The 16,427-nt window shown below is 39.1% G+C and overlaps 1 protein-coding gene across 10 annotated transcripts in view; it reads right to left on the bottom strand.

Annotated features, from left to right (window-relative positions):
* The window catches only part of LOC103464192 (epidermal growth factor receptor substrate 15-like 1), a 202,370-nt gene that overhangs the window by 70,484 nt on the left and 115,459 nt on the right, over positions 1 to 16,427 (bottom strand). For all 10 annotated transcript variants that reach the window (XR_533610.2, XR_533611.2, XM_008408134.2 and 7 more), the window contains 2 exons: positions 15,639 to 15,836; positions 12,860 to 13,039 (listed from right to left, as the gene is read on the bottom strand). Coding sequence is in view for 8 of the 10 variants with exons in the window: in XM_008408134.2 (XP_008406356.2) it covers positions 12,860 to 13,039; positions 15,639 to 15,836 (378 nt within the window). In the remaining 2 variants the exon portion in view is untranslated. The remainder of the gene's footprint in view (positions 1 to 12,859; positions 13,040 to 15,638; positions 15,837 to 16,427) is intronic.

Consider the following 16,427-nt stretch of genomic DNA (forward strand, 5'->3'; position numbering starts at 1 on the left):
CACACACACACACACACACACACACACACACACACACACGCGCACACATTGACATTGGTTTTTGTTAGACCTACATGTTTGTTCAATGTTCATTAAGCATACATTATACATGTTAAGGAAGTTTGTTCTAGTAGAATAATTTACGCACATACACACACACAGAGTATATTTGAGTTATGGACAGTCACATAGAAAGAGAGAGACATTGTTCTTGTATTGTTCTTTTCATTCAGTAAAACTCTTTTTGAAACATATCACATGGTGTGGCCTCTGTTTTTGCTTCTTTTGTCTTATTGTTACAACTTATCCCAGCAGGTGTAGTTTGTAGTAAACAAATGTGGGTATTTTGCATAAAGGTTTAAAAACTCTAGCACAAAAATTCTGTGAGTTAAAGGTGCTGGAGCAAAAAGTGTTACAACCATACCCGGTCTCCCTATTCATTCATTACATACGGACTGATATATTTCACATTTTTATTTCTTATAGTGTTAATGAATATTTATGACAACTAATGAAAATTCCAAATTCAGTATCTCAGAAAATTAGAATATTGTGAAAAAGGTTCAATATTGAAGACCCTTTTACACACACTAATTAACCAATTCACTCAAAACACCTGTAAATGCTTTTAAATTGTCTCTCAGTGGTTAAATTGTCAGTGCAGTTTTGTAGGCTACACAACCCTAGAGACGACTGCTGACTTCACACTTGTCCAAAAGATGACCTTTGACACCTTACACAACAGGGCAAGACACAAAAAGTCAAAAGAGCCTGGCTGTGCACAGTGGTAAGGTTATTTTATTTATGTAGCACATCTTCAGCAACAAGGCAGTTCAAAGTGCTTTACATGAATTAAAAGGAAATACAAACACAACAAAAAACCAAACAAAATAAAAGTATAAAACAGCATATTGGTTCCCCATGCTTAATAAGAATAAGTAGTCCATAATTTATAAGCTAGTATTGGTTTCTCTGAATTCTTGTTCTGACAAAATGAGATGTTGGTTTTCCATGGTTGGTAAGATTAGCAAGATATAACTAGTCCTGTCGAGATAAACAATAAATCAATTAATCACACAATAAATTAAAATGAGCTTGATAATAAAATGAGGGTAATAATATTGCTTTTTTAACATTTTCGTCGTGTCTCTCTCTCTCTCTGTATCTCTGTCTACCAAAGACACTGGATGACAAAAAGCTTAACTCTGGTGCCTCGAGTTACTCCTCCCCTCTCGTTTCCTTGGTAACACACAGGAAGTTAAAAGCCTCAGTTTTCCTCCACTTAGTGAAAACATCTGTCAACTTTCTACACAAGAAAGTTGAACAATTTTCAACTTTCTTGTGTAGTGTCACTAGCCCACGTGTTCACATCTGCATGTGCTAGCTAGAAATTTCACATGAAAGAATTACACTGTTCGTTCGTCAGGATAAGTGCAAACGACTGTCACCTCACCGCGCAAACTCTATAGAAATGAATGGAAAAAGAGCGGCGCTGTCTCCTGTCACTGTATGACCATTACCACAGTTACCTGCCAGGCTCCTGTGGCCTCATGCATATAGCGGCGTACGCACAAAAAACGTGCAGCCATATTTTACGCACAAGTCGGCATCTATAAAGATGAACTTTGAGTAAAAGTTTGCAAATATACGCATACTTTTTCCCTGGCGTGAAAATATGCAGCAGCCACACAAACTTTTTCTGTGGACAATAACAAACTGCAAAGCATCAACACTCACCTAAATACACTGAAGTCCGACTACATTCATTGACCAAGAAGCGTCAAACCCGATGCTTTTTTCATGATTTTAATATTTTATTGTTTAAATGTAAATGATGAAACTGAACTGCATTTGTTCTTAGACAGTAAGCTAACACGCATACAAAATAAAGAAAATAAAAATAGAAGGATGTGCAGTGGTATGTGAGACATGGGCAACCACCGTGGGCACCATCTTATGGGGAGGCTCCTTCCTGGTGGCATCAACTGTAGGATCTGAATGTGAACAGTGCCTAATGCAATCAACCCTTCCCTCCTAACTCCCTTCCCATTTTTTATATTTAAAAGGTCCTCCAGTTCCAGTGCTAAATCTTCTTTCGGAATTAGCTTGTTGATCTTTGAGAGGGTGTATTTGCATTGTTAGGTGACAATTTTTATGCTATTGGTTAACAATGATCTCAAAATGACAATATTATCATTTATCACAATAATTTCTGGGACAATTAGTTGCCCAGCAAAATTTGTCATCATGACAGACCTATGTATAACTAATAGGGGTTTCCAGTTATTCTGGGTAAAAGTGTAAAACTTGGTTCCCCATGTTTAATAAGAAAAAGTAGTTCAAAATGTGTAAGCTAGTAGGGGTTTCTCTGGATTTTGTTCAATATCTGAAAACTAGATGTTAGTTCTCCATGTTTGATTCTATTAGTAAATATAAAACTAAATGTTGGTTTCAGCTGTTTGGGTTGGATTCTAGATTTGTACAATATAAAGCTAAATGTTAACAACCCTGATTCTTATTCAGGGTTGTTAAGTAGATGATACTTTCTAAGTTTCTTCTAGTTTTGTAAACTAACATGAGTTTCTCTAGGTCTTTTCTCCGATATTAAAAGTATAAAGCTAAATGTTGGTGTAATAAATACTCCACAGTTTATGAAAGTGGCTTAATTGAGCTACAATATTTATGTTATGATATAATGAGCACTCCACAATCTCTAAAAGTAATGAACTAAGAGCTCTGTGTCCAAGCACATTCAAAGAGAAAGGTGAAGGGAACGGTATGGTAGAAAAAAAATGGACAAATGGATTATCATGGTTGCATGCTGGTCTTGAGCCTTAACTTGCTATGCTTGTGATGTTCACATGGTGCTCTGTTTCTTCTGCTTTGAACCAAACAATGTCGTATTCCTCATTTTCATTATTCCTTGCACCTCCCTGACTGTTTCCCTTCGTAAGATAAGGTAAGGTAAGGTAAGGTAATTTTATTTATATAGCACATTTTCAGCAACAAGGCAATTCAAAGTGCTTTACATGAGTTAAAAAGAAATACAAACAAAATAACAAACCAAAGGAAAAAAGAAGAAAGAAAACTAATCTAATGTTGTTCTAAACTAAGTGCTCCTGTTCAGGGTTGCTAAGTATCTAATTCCATTTCTAAATAGTGAAACTCTACAGTTTCTGATAAAATAATCTAAAGAGTGATCTAATTTCTTTTCTGGATTAAAAGTAATGTAAACTAAGCACTGACTGTTCCTGTTAAGTATTTCTGGATTCCAAGTTCATAGTTATTCTAATTCTAATTCTGACTCCATTTCTAATCTGTATAATATTGATCTAAATAGTGCGCACTCCACAATTTCTGATATTACTAATAAACTAAAATAATCCTTTTCTGGGTTAAATAGGGAGAACTCCACCTAAAACAAAAAAGAGGAAAGGACACATTAGGGCAAATGGCAACATTCAGACAAAACAAATGGCAAAACAAAGACATGAGTGAAGGAGGTGACGTCAAAGGGCCATGAAGCCATGTTACTGAGACTCTGGCAGAGTCCAATAAAGGTGTTGTTTATCCAGGAATATCCTTAGGAGCGTTCAACTTTGCAAATCCATGGATACAGGAGGGGGTGAGGAGGGAAGAACGTTGTGTTTACATATTTTCAAGGAGATTAGGAATATGCAGCCCTTCCAAGGCCACATGGGGAAAGCCAATTCAGAAACAGAATGTCTTAGATCAGGAAGATTATAAATTTCAATCTTGCCTAAAGTCTCTCCGATACATCTCAGTTCCCAAACATCCAAATTGGTTTGGTCGTTCCATTGAACCGAAACTAGCAACTTCTCCAAGATAGATTCCAACTCGTTTGTGAGTTTTAGAGTCCTCGTCTCTGTCCACACCAACAGTCTGAGTGTTCGCTAAGTCMGTCACAAATTTGTCGATAAGCCAGAAATCCATAAGCTCCAAACAGCAGAAATCCTGTTATCATGAATAAATCCAGGGTGAATCCCATCGGGTGTGTCCCTATAGGACAAGAGGGCTCCTGTGCCCAGACTTCTCGTGGAAAATTTGATCAATTGCATTGAGAGATCAGTTGACCAGATCCATAATTTGTAGATTTGGATGATGTGCAAAGAAAGGCTCCAAAAATATAGAAAAAGACAGGACAAAAACAGAGCAAGCAGGGCAGGCATGGGCAGGGAGGGAGCAGAGGAAAAAAGTGTCCGCTTTCATCGAGAGCAAGAGGGAGAGTAAGCCTCTCTCAGTCACTCACGCTGCCAGACTATCAAACGCTTTCAACTAGTAGTTTTCCAGCACTCTCATCTCGTCCTCATTGTTGTGACCTCACCCTTGTTCCCTGGTTTTGCCCTTTAGTCTTGCAGACTGTTGCTGGTTGCCCATCTGGATCCTGACCCACGCCTGTTTTTCGGATTCCCCACTCACTCCTATAGCCATGGATACTCTGCTCTCTGCCTCAGTCGCAGACTCAGGTTAAAGACATGCTGTAGAGGTTCTCCTAATTCCACAGAACAGGTCTTTAGAACCCTCGGACACACCTGCAGCCTTACTAGGATGGAGTCGTCTTAGCTCAGTCCGTACCCGGTCAGCGGTAAAAGAAGGAGGATGAGTGGTGAGAGCAAATAGCGAAGGTGAGTAAGAAATAAAGGCAGAAGGGGGAGAGGTAGAGGTGGAAGAATGATGAGTAGGAGGGCTGGAGGAGAATTGCAAAAAAGTGGAGGTGGCATGGGGGAGCTGAACCGATTAAAAAAAGTGTTACGTTTGTTGGCTCTCTCAGGATCCCCATCCGCTGCAGTGTCACTCTTACTACTACAACCTGTTATTGTCTTCATACTATTCCACACCTTTCGCATGTTGTTCTCAGTAAAATTATTTTCCAGCTTCCCCCTACACATCTCTTTAACCTCCTTCAGGCAGAGTTTAAGTTTCCTTTGTATCCTCCTCATCTCTTCACGGTTTTTGTTCCTTAACGCTCTCTTTTTTCTGTTCAGGATAGCCTTTACTTCACTGGTGACCCAAGGTTTATTGTTGGAAAAACATTTAACTGTTTTGACAGGGGCAACCATGTCGATGCAAAAGTTCAAATAGTCAGTCATACACTCCACAGCCCCCTCAATGTCCTCCCCATGAGACCCCACTACAACACTAGTCAGTGATCGCAAGACAGTCTTTAAGAGCGTCCTCTGCCTCATCGGACCACTTCCTGACTTGTACCATTTTGACTTCTTGTCTTTTCACTAGCGGGGTATTTGTAGGCTGCAGATGTACAAGGTTATGGTCCGATTTACCAAGAGGAGGAAGAGTGGCAGCTGAGTAGGCATCCTTGGTGTTTACATACGTACAACAAATCAATTGTTCTATTTCTCCTTGTGGGACAGTCTACAACCTGGTAAAAAGTAGTGAGGGTAATGTCTAAATTGACGTGAATAAAATCACCGCAGATGATGATAAAAGCCTCTGGATACTGGGTTTGCAGTGTTACGGTAACATTACAAATAGAATCACAAGCTGCATCTGCGCTTGCTCTTGGCGGAATGTAGACACACTCAGCTATGATGTGTGAAAACTCACGTGATATGCAATAAGGTCTGATGCTAACTGTTAGTAGCTCCACGTTAGCACTGCATAATACAGTTTTTACAGTCAAGTGGTTTGGATGGCACCATTTTTTGTGCGCGTACAGAATTAGGCCTCTGCCCTTACTATTCCCGCTGGCGTTAAGATCCCGGTCCGCTCTCACAGTGCTGAAACCAGGCAGATCCACATTAACATCTGGCACGTGGCTAGTTGGCCACGACTCCGAGAAGATAAGCAGACTACTTTCCCTGTAGCACTGTTGGCTCCCAACCAGTGCTGTCAGTTCGTCCATCTTATTAGATAGGGTATTCACATTCCCCATCACAAGTGAGGGGATTGGTGGCTTTAGACGCTGTCGAGTCCTTGATCTAGCTTTTAGCCTAGCCTTGTGTTTACAGCCAGCTCTGCAGCCCTGGTACTTCTGCCTTAGCTCTGGTGGAATAGGATGGCGAAGACCAGCCACGGCATTGTTCATAAGCGCCAATAGTTCATCCCGCGAATACACACATCTGTTAATGCTGACTTGCATTGGCAGATCAGGCTCAAAAATAGTCCACACAAGAATAAACTTAGCACATTCACGCAGCACAGGAAAACAACTAACATGCAGCCTTGCTCGCGCAGGGCAGTAGAAAAAACAAATCACCTTATCTATCTTTCCCCAACGCTGACACTGAGAACTAAAAGGAAATTTTGATAGTCGGAGTATGGAATTTCGAATCTCAGATGATAAAAAATGCGTTCCAGTAGGAGGAAGAAACTGATCAATGAAGGCAGGTGTCCCTGCAGGTCTGATGAGCTTTCGCCTCAGTGCTGAGGTTACACAGGTCTTGGTGCTGGCAAGAATAGTAGCAATTTAGGACTGCAGTTCCTCTTTTTTGCCTTTGTCCTTTGTCTTTGGGGTCTGAACCCAGATGATGAGAGAACTGCAATTTGGTGCCACAGGTTGCAGGGCTGAGAGGTTGAATCCCTTTCTCAGGCTTCAGTCCATCTGTGGCTCCGGCTCTTCTTCAGCTGCAGAGTTCTTTGTCCATCTCGATCTTGGCTCGAAGCTGCCTAGAGGAAACAAAAAAGGTTCCCTTTTGCATCAGTTTTTATAGGGGTTTCCACCCTGTGAACGTGTTTGCATTGGGTAGCACTGTTGCCATGCTTTTTCATTGGCCATCTGCTTGAGTAGATGATTTTAGATCCATGTCATGAGCTCATGGGTGGAGGAGTGAGAGGCTGCGGGATAAACAGGAAAGGGTGTAAAGCGGTAAACTGTTGCCACAGAGTCTGATGACACAGGTATCCACTCCTGTTTTCTATGGAATCGGATGATACCAGTCAACGGTTGTCATGGAGTCTGATGACGCAGGCATCCATCCCTGTTTTCTACTGAAACGGATGATACAGATAACCGCCCACTCTTAAAATAGAAAAGCCAGGGAGTATAAAGATTATGGGAAAGTGGAACCAGGTGTTCTTTGTTCCTCAGTGCTCAAGTCGACAGCCACATGAGGATGCAGAATCAACAGAGGACTGCACCCTGAAACCCCGGGGAGTTGAAGACTTCGTACTGCTCAGAAAGGAACGAGGTCCATCAGCCCACACTCCTGGTTTCTGATTAAACCGCTGTCCTACTTTCAACCCAAGGATCACAACCATGCTACAGCAGACTTGGACTGAGATCACGGAGTGATAAGGAACTGAGTCCCTGGAGGACAGTCAGTAGTTCTACTTTGTTCTGTTCTAAAAAGGATCTTGCCACACCAGGACAGGACTCTAACCAAGGATATCAAAGCTTTCTGCTTTTTCAACATCTGGGTATGAGTGGAATTGCATCCCAAAGCCTCAGATATTTAGTCCAATGACAGTACAGAAAGATAAGATAGGGAAGTTGGGTATCATTATTAATCTCTTATTTTTCAATTATAATTCCATTATTAATAGAAACTGTATTTCAATTTTCCCCTGCTAAAGCTTGCTAATAAAATATTAAAGTCTGATCGAGGTTGTGGACAGTTAAATTAATTGAGTAAATTTATGAGTTACTTCTTCTGATTAAAGTAAAATCAATGGTCATGATTCTAGAAATTAGGGCGCTTTGGACGTTTCTTTGGTGTCTATAAAATAATGACCTTGGGACTCACGCCAAGTCTCTAAAATTGATCCAGATTGTAACAAGTGCAAGTTGTTGAAAGAGAGAGAGCTACCGTTAACAGAAGCTGTTTCTGAAACTATGCAGTTGCAGGGCTACTCAACTGACCGTTTCTTTAACTGAAAAAGGTCATAGCTTCTGGATAGGAGGTAGTCGGAATCTGGACGCATCTCTCCCGACACCAGCTTAAACAGATTGTTCTCTATATACTTAGCTGGAGTAATACTCAGAAGTTGAAGACATTCCGGACCCGTTAGTTGGAGAACTGGTCAGTAGTCAGTAAGTGAGGAAGCAGGTGTGGCTAACTATTGCGCAACAACAAAGCTCATTGTCAAAATCACATAGCTAGTTTTAGCATTAAAACAATATCAATACAAGTATCTTGCATTGGGTCTTACTCAATTACTCAAAGTCTTCAGACTTCATTCTTTAAAACTTTCTGCAGGCTGGTGTTATGGATTCTGTCTTTTCCTCTATCTCTTTTAGTCTCTTTTATCTGCTTACACACACACATACACACACACACACACACACACACACGTTGCAGCTTACATAATCATATTTATGTGTGACTGCCACCAGCAATACATAAACAGACTGAAACTGATTAGACTACCGTGTAGGGAGGGTACATATTGCAGAAAATAATTAAAAGCCAAACTCACGCTACAATCTTGCTAAGTGTGGCTCTGCGCTGGACGTTGAATGTAACTCTGTATCTGTTCCATCTGTATGACATCTATGTACAAATTTGATGATTTTTTTTGGCATTAAAGCCTGTATTATATTTAACCAAATCTCATTATTTCTCAAGGTAATTTACACTGAGGGGTTCTGGTCGGGTCCTGAAACTGATTAACGAACCTGGAAGGTGCACAAAGACAAACATGAATTAACTCCAATACTGGAAAATTACTTCCTCCTTTTTCAGGAAGCCTGCTGTTCCTTTTTTATTGCTTTGCAGCATTCTCTCTACCTGACTATAATTTCTTATAATTAAATACAAAATAGAAATAGAATAAAAGCAAAGCTTACATGACAGAAAACATAAAAACATAACCTCAATTTGAAGTTTGATTCTACTGTTGGGTCTAGACTAGCGGTTCTCAATGTGGGCAGAACCGCCCCCCAGGGGGCGTTCAGAGGACGGCAGGGGGCGCTGGCGGACATTTTTACAAAAGGGGGGCCTGGGATGCCTTTGGGGGGCGTTTGGTCGAAGGTGAAGTTTTTACACCTTAAATGCACAACAATACCAGCAACTTGGTAAAACTGTATTGTGTAACATTAAACCATGCTTGGCTGCAACTGTATCGATGGCAGCTCTTCTTCTATTCAGTGTTTGTTAGCTTCTGTTAGCTTCTTGGCGCAGCTCCGTTCTGCTGCTACTGGTAGCTAAAATCACGATACCCTCACTTTCACTGTATCCCTCTGAAAAATGAACCCATTTAAATAAATAAAGAAATCCCTCCATGGGTGATACCACGATAGAGAGCCTTCATTTTATAGCGTTAACACGGTGCTGTAAGTGGTCCGGTATGAAACGGGGTGATAGAACAACACAGCACTTTTAAATTTCAATAATCAGAATGCAGAAATTGTTTCCGTTGTTTTAAAAGGTTTATGTCAGTCTGCCTTTTCCCCATCGATACKCTTCCCGACCGCCCTGCACGTTAGGGGTTAAAAAAAAAGACGCGCACATTGCGCAAAACTCTGAAACAGGAGAAGCGGGACATAAACGGAGCGACGAACTAGATGTGAATTATGACATAAAAACAGAGAATCCGACGCTGAACAGTGAAAAAATCAACACATGATGTGAAACACATGACGATTAGGCGGCACAGCAGGTGATGAGTGAAGATTATTCGTCTTATATTATTTGTCTTATAATGGATAAATGATAAAATAAATGTAGCAACAGGAAAGAAACTAAAGTGGACATAGCAATAAACCAGGAGAGGATAATACTAATCAAAGGAAACTAAATGAAAATGAATGAAGAACAAAATGCAAGAATAAACTAAGAAACTAAAGTAAATACAGAGGAATAAACTGGTATGGCAAGACCTTTAGAGCAATAATTAATACAGAGACTGTATGGCAAGAATAAACAGACACTATTTCCACATAAAAGGTAAAATAATATTGTTGAAGTGTCATGGGTTTGTTGAGACCACATCTAGTACTGAGAATAAATATATCTTACTGACCATAACAGTAAAGAACTGATCACTTATTTATGTTTTTAATTAGATTTGATATATTAATTTCTTCAATATTATTTTTCATGTCAGTGTTAATGTCATGAGGCTGATGACTCCATGACACTTTCAATTTGACTCATTAGGATTTGATTAAGAACCAGGTTTGTTCTTTGTAATTTCTGTCCAGTAAAACTATTAATCTATAATCAATAGACAGGTCTATATAAAGATATAATCCATGTTTCTGTCTCATATTTGTTTGGCATTAAAAGGACCTGGAACTTTTGTTTTTCCACTGAAAGCTCTGGTTTGCACAATAAATGCCATGAGGGTGAAGTTTTATGGATGATGCTCTGATGTCCCATTCTCCTGAAGGCAGCACAGAGCTGCACCACCAGAAACTGACAAACACTGAAGAGAAGAAGAGCTATGATTAATGTAGTTACAGTTCTATCCATGTTTTAATGTTGCAGAGCTCAGTCGCTTTGCAAATAGTTCAAAGTTTAAACTGGCATGTTGTTCATCTTTTATCTGGTCATTTTGTGGAATATTTAACAACTAGAAAATGGCAAAGAACAAGAATATTTTTTCCACTCTGATTGGCTGCTGTTAGACCTACAGATTTTAACTTGAATGTTTGTTACATTTTTCATAGACGCCTGTGAAAATAATTTCTATTCCCATGACTTTTTTATTCTCTAGGAAATAATTTTTGATGATAAATACAGAAACAAGCATAAAAATCAAAACATCTACAATAGTGATAGTAATATTAATGATAAAATAATAGTCAGTGCAAAGTAGCCTACAAATTCTTTGTTGGGGGGCAGAGAGGGACCTGGATAAAGGCTGGGGGGGCGCTGGGCTGAAAAAGGTTGAGAAACACTGGGCTAGACTTGTGATTATTAATGACTATAACTCTTTAGTTGTGAGTTATAATCATCAACATTACAAGAAATAAACTATTGAAATATATCAGTCTGTGTGTAATTAATTAAAAAAAACAAGTTTCACTTTTTGACTGGAATTGCTTACATAAATCAACTTTTTCATGATATTCTACTTTTATGACCAGCACCTGGTCATAAAAGGTACATAGATTATATATTTGTACTACATGTACAAATATATATGTTATACTTTATATCTGTTCTCTATTATTTATTTATATCCATCCATCCATTATCTGACACATTTATCCCTGGTGGGTTTGTGAGGGTTGCTGGTCAACGGGCAAGAGGCAGAGTACACCCTGGTCACCAGTTCATCAGAGGGAAACACAGAGAATGAAAAGACAATCATGCACACACACTCACACCATTCTCCTCAAAGAGTCAATCACCAACCTAAATGTAGTGAGATCAATGCACCTGGCAATCATGTTTTGGACTGTGGGAGGAAGCCAGAGCAGGAGTACCCAGAGAGAATCCATGTAGACACATGGAGAACATGCAAACTCCATGCACAAAGACTCTTGGCTGGGATTCAAACCCAGGACCTTCTTGCTGCAAGACAACTATGCTATCAACTGTGTTCCTGTGCAGACCTATTTTCATCCATCCATCCATTTTCTTGACACCCTTGTCCCTTAGTGGGGTAGGGAGGGGTGCTGGTGCCCATCTCCAGCTAACATTCCGGGCAATAGGCGGGGTCACCCTGGACAGGTCGCCAGTCTGTCGCAGGGTAACACAGAGACACACAGGACACACAACCATGCACACACACACTCACACCTAGGGGCAATTTGGAGAGGCCAATTAACCTGACAGTGATGTTTTTGGACTGTAGGAGGCAACCGGAGTACAGACCTATTTAGTTGTATTTATTTATTAGGTTTCTTAAAGTGGGACCTGAGTCCAAATTTCATACCACTAACAAGCAAAAGTGAACAGGTATGACAATAAAAACATCCTTCAATCCTGGAATACAATAGACAAGCCATGGAACAAAACTATACCAGTGTATTTATGTTATCCATTTCACAACATTACATTAAGAAATACCCTAAGTTCCTGCAAGTCTTTAAAAAATATTTTAACAATTTTCAACAGCCATATTTCTGTCAGTACAGAGAAATATGGATGAATGAAAAAAGTATAACTATGAAAAACCTTTCTGCAGTGAGGAAAAAAAGAAATAAATTTTTTTCAAACATTTAAAAACACATGAGTTAAAGACCTGATAAAAAGGAATGAAAGAATAAGGCAGAGGTTCCCAAACTGTGGGGCGCGCCCCCTGGGGTGGCGCCGTGCCATTGCAGGGGGGGGCGCGGGAAGCTGTCTGGATGAAAAAAAACCAAACCTGAACACTGTATGCGCTGAGTTTTTACCTTACAATGGCCAACTCTCTGTTATTCCTATGTCAATTTGATACAGTAGGGGCTTCTGCACTTCCCATATCTATGTCCTCTGTCACTTTTATCAGCAGTTAAAACTGTTTAATCTGTTGTTAACATGTGGTAACCTGTGCGGCAGTGAAGGAGACCTGCTGCTGCTGCTGGAGCTGCACAGGTGTGTGTTAGAATCATGGCAGCAAACCAGCAAAACGCAAAGAACTTTTCACAGTTTTTCCCCCAAACTAACAGACCGCTGAGTAATGCTGATGGATGAAGGTAAAGTTAGCTAAAAGATGACTAGCCAATATCAAAACATCACCTTAAGCTTAACAAGTAGCCTGTAGGCTACTGATGTTGTCTATGTTCAGCTACGTACATTCATTTTGCCCCCCAAAAAAGTCGATTCCCCCCGCCCCGCTTGCACAAGTCGTTCAACTAGACAGCTATTTGTAATCCATAGGGGGGTCCAGAAATGTTTGGAAACCACTGGAATAAGGAATCCTAGTCAGAAATTATTACATCCTAAATTTTTGTAATACATAATTTTATTAAAATAGGGTCTACAATGGAATGTATACATTTCCTGACCTGTCTTCCCTTCTCTGCAGCTGAAAAGCCTCCGCTCTCTTTGTCATTGATGCCTTCGCTCATGTCGGCCAGGTTTGTCATACTGCCTCCATTGGTACCATTTAAGGTGCTGCTGAACTGCTCTATTCCTTTAGACATCTCCTGCTGACAGTCCTGAATCTGGGATAACTTCCCGCGAGCCTGCAGAATACAAAAACATATATTGATACAAAACCTTCCGTCTCTTTCACACCCATGTTTTCTGAATGGCTTTCTTTGTGCAGCCAAGAAGAGTAAATGTTTTCAGGTGTTCATGCATCCATAAATTACTAGATGTGAAAATTTAAGTAGCTCAAGAAAAATACAAAAGAATAAGAGTAGCATTTCTTTTTAATGATCTTCTTAATTTTTTTATAACCAAAACAATAAAACTCATCTATGCAATAAAATTATTTTTTATCACCCAGGAATGCATTATGTTCACAGTGATTTTTTTTCAATTTTTGGGACCTTTAGAAACTGAAAATTGTAATAGAGCTATGGTTGCTGTTACAATTCAGGCTTTAGTGGAGGCCTCTGAAGGTCTGGACTCTCGAGCGCTCATTGCAGCCAGAGAGACGGATTCGTTCATTTTACTGCGCTGCTGATCGATTGCTCGGTAAAACAACTCATATAACCATGTCAAGGTTGTAAACTTTCAGTTTAATGGGCAGCGTTTGTTTAAAAAAGAAGCAATAAGAAATTTGTAAAATAAATAAATAAATAAGAAGAAGACCTCCACTTGTGTGGAGGTCTTCTTACACTGTTCTGTGTTGTTTTTGATGTCCAAAAGAATCGGTCTTGTTCCTACTTTTGTCACTCAAGCCTGACAAAAAAGTCACCACACACAGTTTTCCAACACATTGTATGTATTTATAATTTTTCATTGCTAATATAATAGGAGGGAAGCTGGCTGGTAGCAGGGCACGCAGATTAGACTTCCTGAAAAGATGAGAATAGGCTTTCTGGAAAATACCCTTCTAACGTTAAATATGACAGATTACTGGATAAGAGAAATTTCTAGTTAATTATTTTTTCACAAACTCTGCAATTGTGTTTATTCCTCTCATCATCAACAACACATCCTGTGATTTTTATAACATCAGCTCATTTTTTTCCCAGAGTTATTAGGGAGAAAACCAAATATTTTAGCTGCCTGAAATAATCTGTTTCCTCTCCATTTCACAGGAACAAATTAATTTACCAGCAAGTCTTTAACTGTGTTTATTCCCTTCATCATTAACAATAAATCTTGTAAGTTTGAAAACTTTGCTCTTCATTTGACAAAGTTATGAGGGGGGAACCAAATATTTTAGCTGGATAAAAAAGTCTGTTCCCCTTCATAACATGGGAATAAATTAATTTACTACCAAGTCTTTAACTGTGTTTATTCCTCTCTTCATTAACAAAAAATACTGCAAGTTTGAAAACATTTGCTCAATTTTTGCCAGAGTTATGAGGGAGACCCATATATTTTATCTCCCCGAAATAATTCATTCCCCCCATATAACTTGAGAACAAATTAATTTATCAGCAAGTCTTGTTGGTAAATTAATTTGTTCCCATGTTATGGGGGGAACAGATTATTTCAGGCAGATGAAATATCTATTCTCTCCTCTCCCCATAAATCTGGGAAATAAAGAGCAATTGTTTCCAAATTCTCAAATATTGATACATGTGATAGCATGTGGTAAACTAGAAATTTCCTTAATCCAGTAATCTGTCAGATTTGACATTAGAATGGGATTTACCAGAAAGCCTACAAAAAAGGCTTTTTGTAGGCCTTTTTTGRCTTACAAAAAAAGGCCTACAAAAAAGGCTTTTTGTAGGCCTTTTTTGACTTACAAAAAAAGGCCTACAAAAAAGGCCTACAAAAGTCTAATTCCTGAAAATTAAGACTTCTTTTCAGGAAGTCTTAATTTTTGGTGACCTGCTATCAGCCAGCTTCTTATATCACTTATATCAGGAATGAAAAATTATAAATACTTACAACGTCTTGGAAACCCGTGTTTGGTGACTGACTTTTGTCAGGCTTGAGTGACAAAAGTTGGAAAAATACTGATTCTCTTGGCGTTTAAAATAACAACACAAAACAGTGTAAGAAGACCTTCACACAAGACCTTGTTTATTTATTTACTTTAGAATTGTGTTAGCTGCCGATTAAACAACCTTTACATGATTATATGAGTTGTTTTTCCAAGAAATCGATCAGAAGCACCGTGAAAATGGTCAGTTTTCACAGGGGAACAGAATTTCGCACAAGACCGGTCTTGTGCGAAATTCTGTTCCCCTGTGAAAATTTTTTCCCCCTGTGCCAGGAGCGCGAATTGCAGTCAGAGAGGCAGATCTGGCGGATCTGAACATTTTCACGGCGCTTCTGATCAATTTCTTGGTAAAACAACTCATATAATCATGTAAAGGTTGTAACATTCAGTTTAATCAGCTGCTGTTTAAAAAAGAATCAATAACAAAATTGTAAAATAAATAAATGAGGTCTTGTGTGGAGGTGTTCTTAAACTGTTTTGTGTTGTTATTTTTAAACGCCAAAAAGCACAGTGACATTATGTCACTGTGCTTAATGTAGCGTCACTATGCTGACTCAGTCAAACTAGCTGATTTTCAGCTTGAAGATACCTGTAATGCTAATGAGAGGACACACCTTAGTTTAACACGTCTCTATGGTAAAAATGTTTTCAATATTTTCTATTTTAGTAACAATAAAAATAATTAATCAAAACAGAAAACAGAGAATGACTCCTACTTGGTTGATTTCGTCCTGAGTTGACTTCAGTGAAATGATGATGGTTTCCAGTTGAATCTTGCCAGTAACCAGGCTCTGTTCCAGTTGTCTCTCCTCCTGGTGTAGATGGTCCAAGTCAGCCTTTGCTCGGCTAAGCTCTTCCTCCTGATTTTGCAAATCTGACTCCTGAGAGTGGATCTGTCTCTGAAGAGTTGAGATCTATAGCAAAAAGAAATTCATAATTGCTTATTCATAAGAAATTACATAATCAATCAAATCAATCAAATGTTATTTGTATAGCACATTTCAGCAGCAAGGCATTTCAAAGTGCTTTACATAATTAAAATAAAAACAAAAATAATCAGTGAGAAAGAGAGAGATTAAAAAATAAAAAATAAAAAACAAAAAACATTACATCATTAAAACGTCAAAAAGAAAGAAGAAGAAATTAAAAACATTAAAGACATAAAGACATGGAAGACATCAAAACCTGCACTCTAACCCTAATTTAGCCATAAGCAACTCTAAACAGGTGGTTTTCAAGTCGAGATTCAAAGGCTCTCTGTGTTTCAGCTGTTTTACAGTTTTCTGGAAGTTTGTTCCAAATTTGTGGTGCATAGAAGCTGAATGCTGCTTCTCCTTGTTTGGTTCTGGTTCTGGTTCTGGGGATGCAGAGCAGAACCAGAACTAGAAGACCTGGTTTTAGTGAGAACCCGAGCAGCAGCTTCTGGATCAGCTGCAGCTGTTTGATTGATTCATTAGTCAGACCTGTGAAGACGCTGTTGCAGTAATCAATGCGGCTAAAGATAA

Source organism: Poecilia reticulata, linkage group LG4 (genome assembly GCF_000633615.1).
Source record: "Poecilia reticulata strain Guanapo linkage group LG4, Guppy_female_1.0+MT, whole genome shotgun sequence".
Lineage (NCBI taxonomy): Eukaryota > Metazoa > Chordata > Actinopteri > Cyprinodontiformes > Poeciliidae > Poecilia > Poecilia reticulata.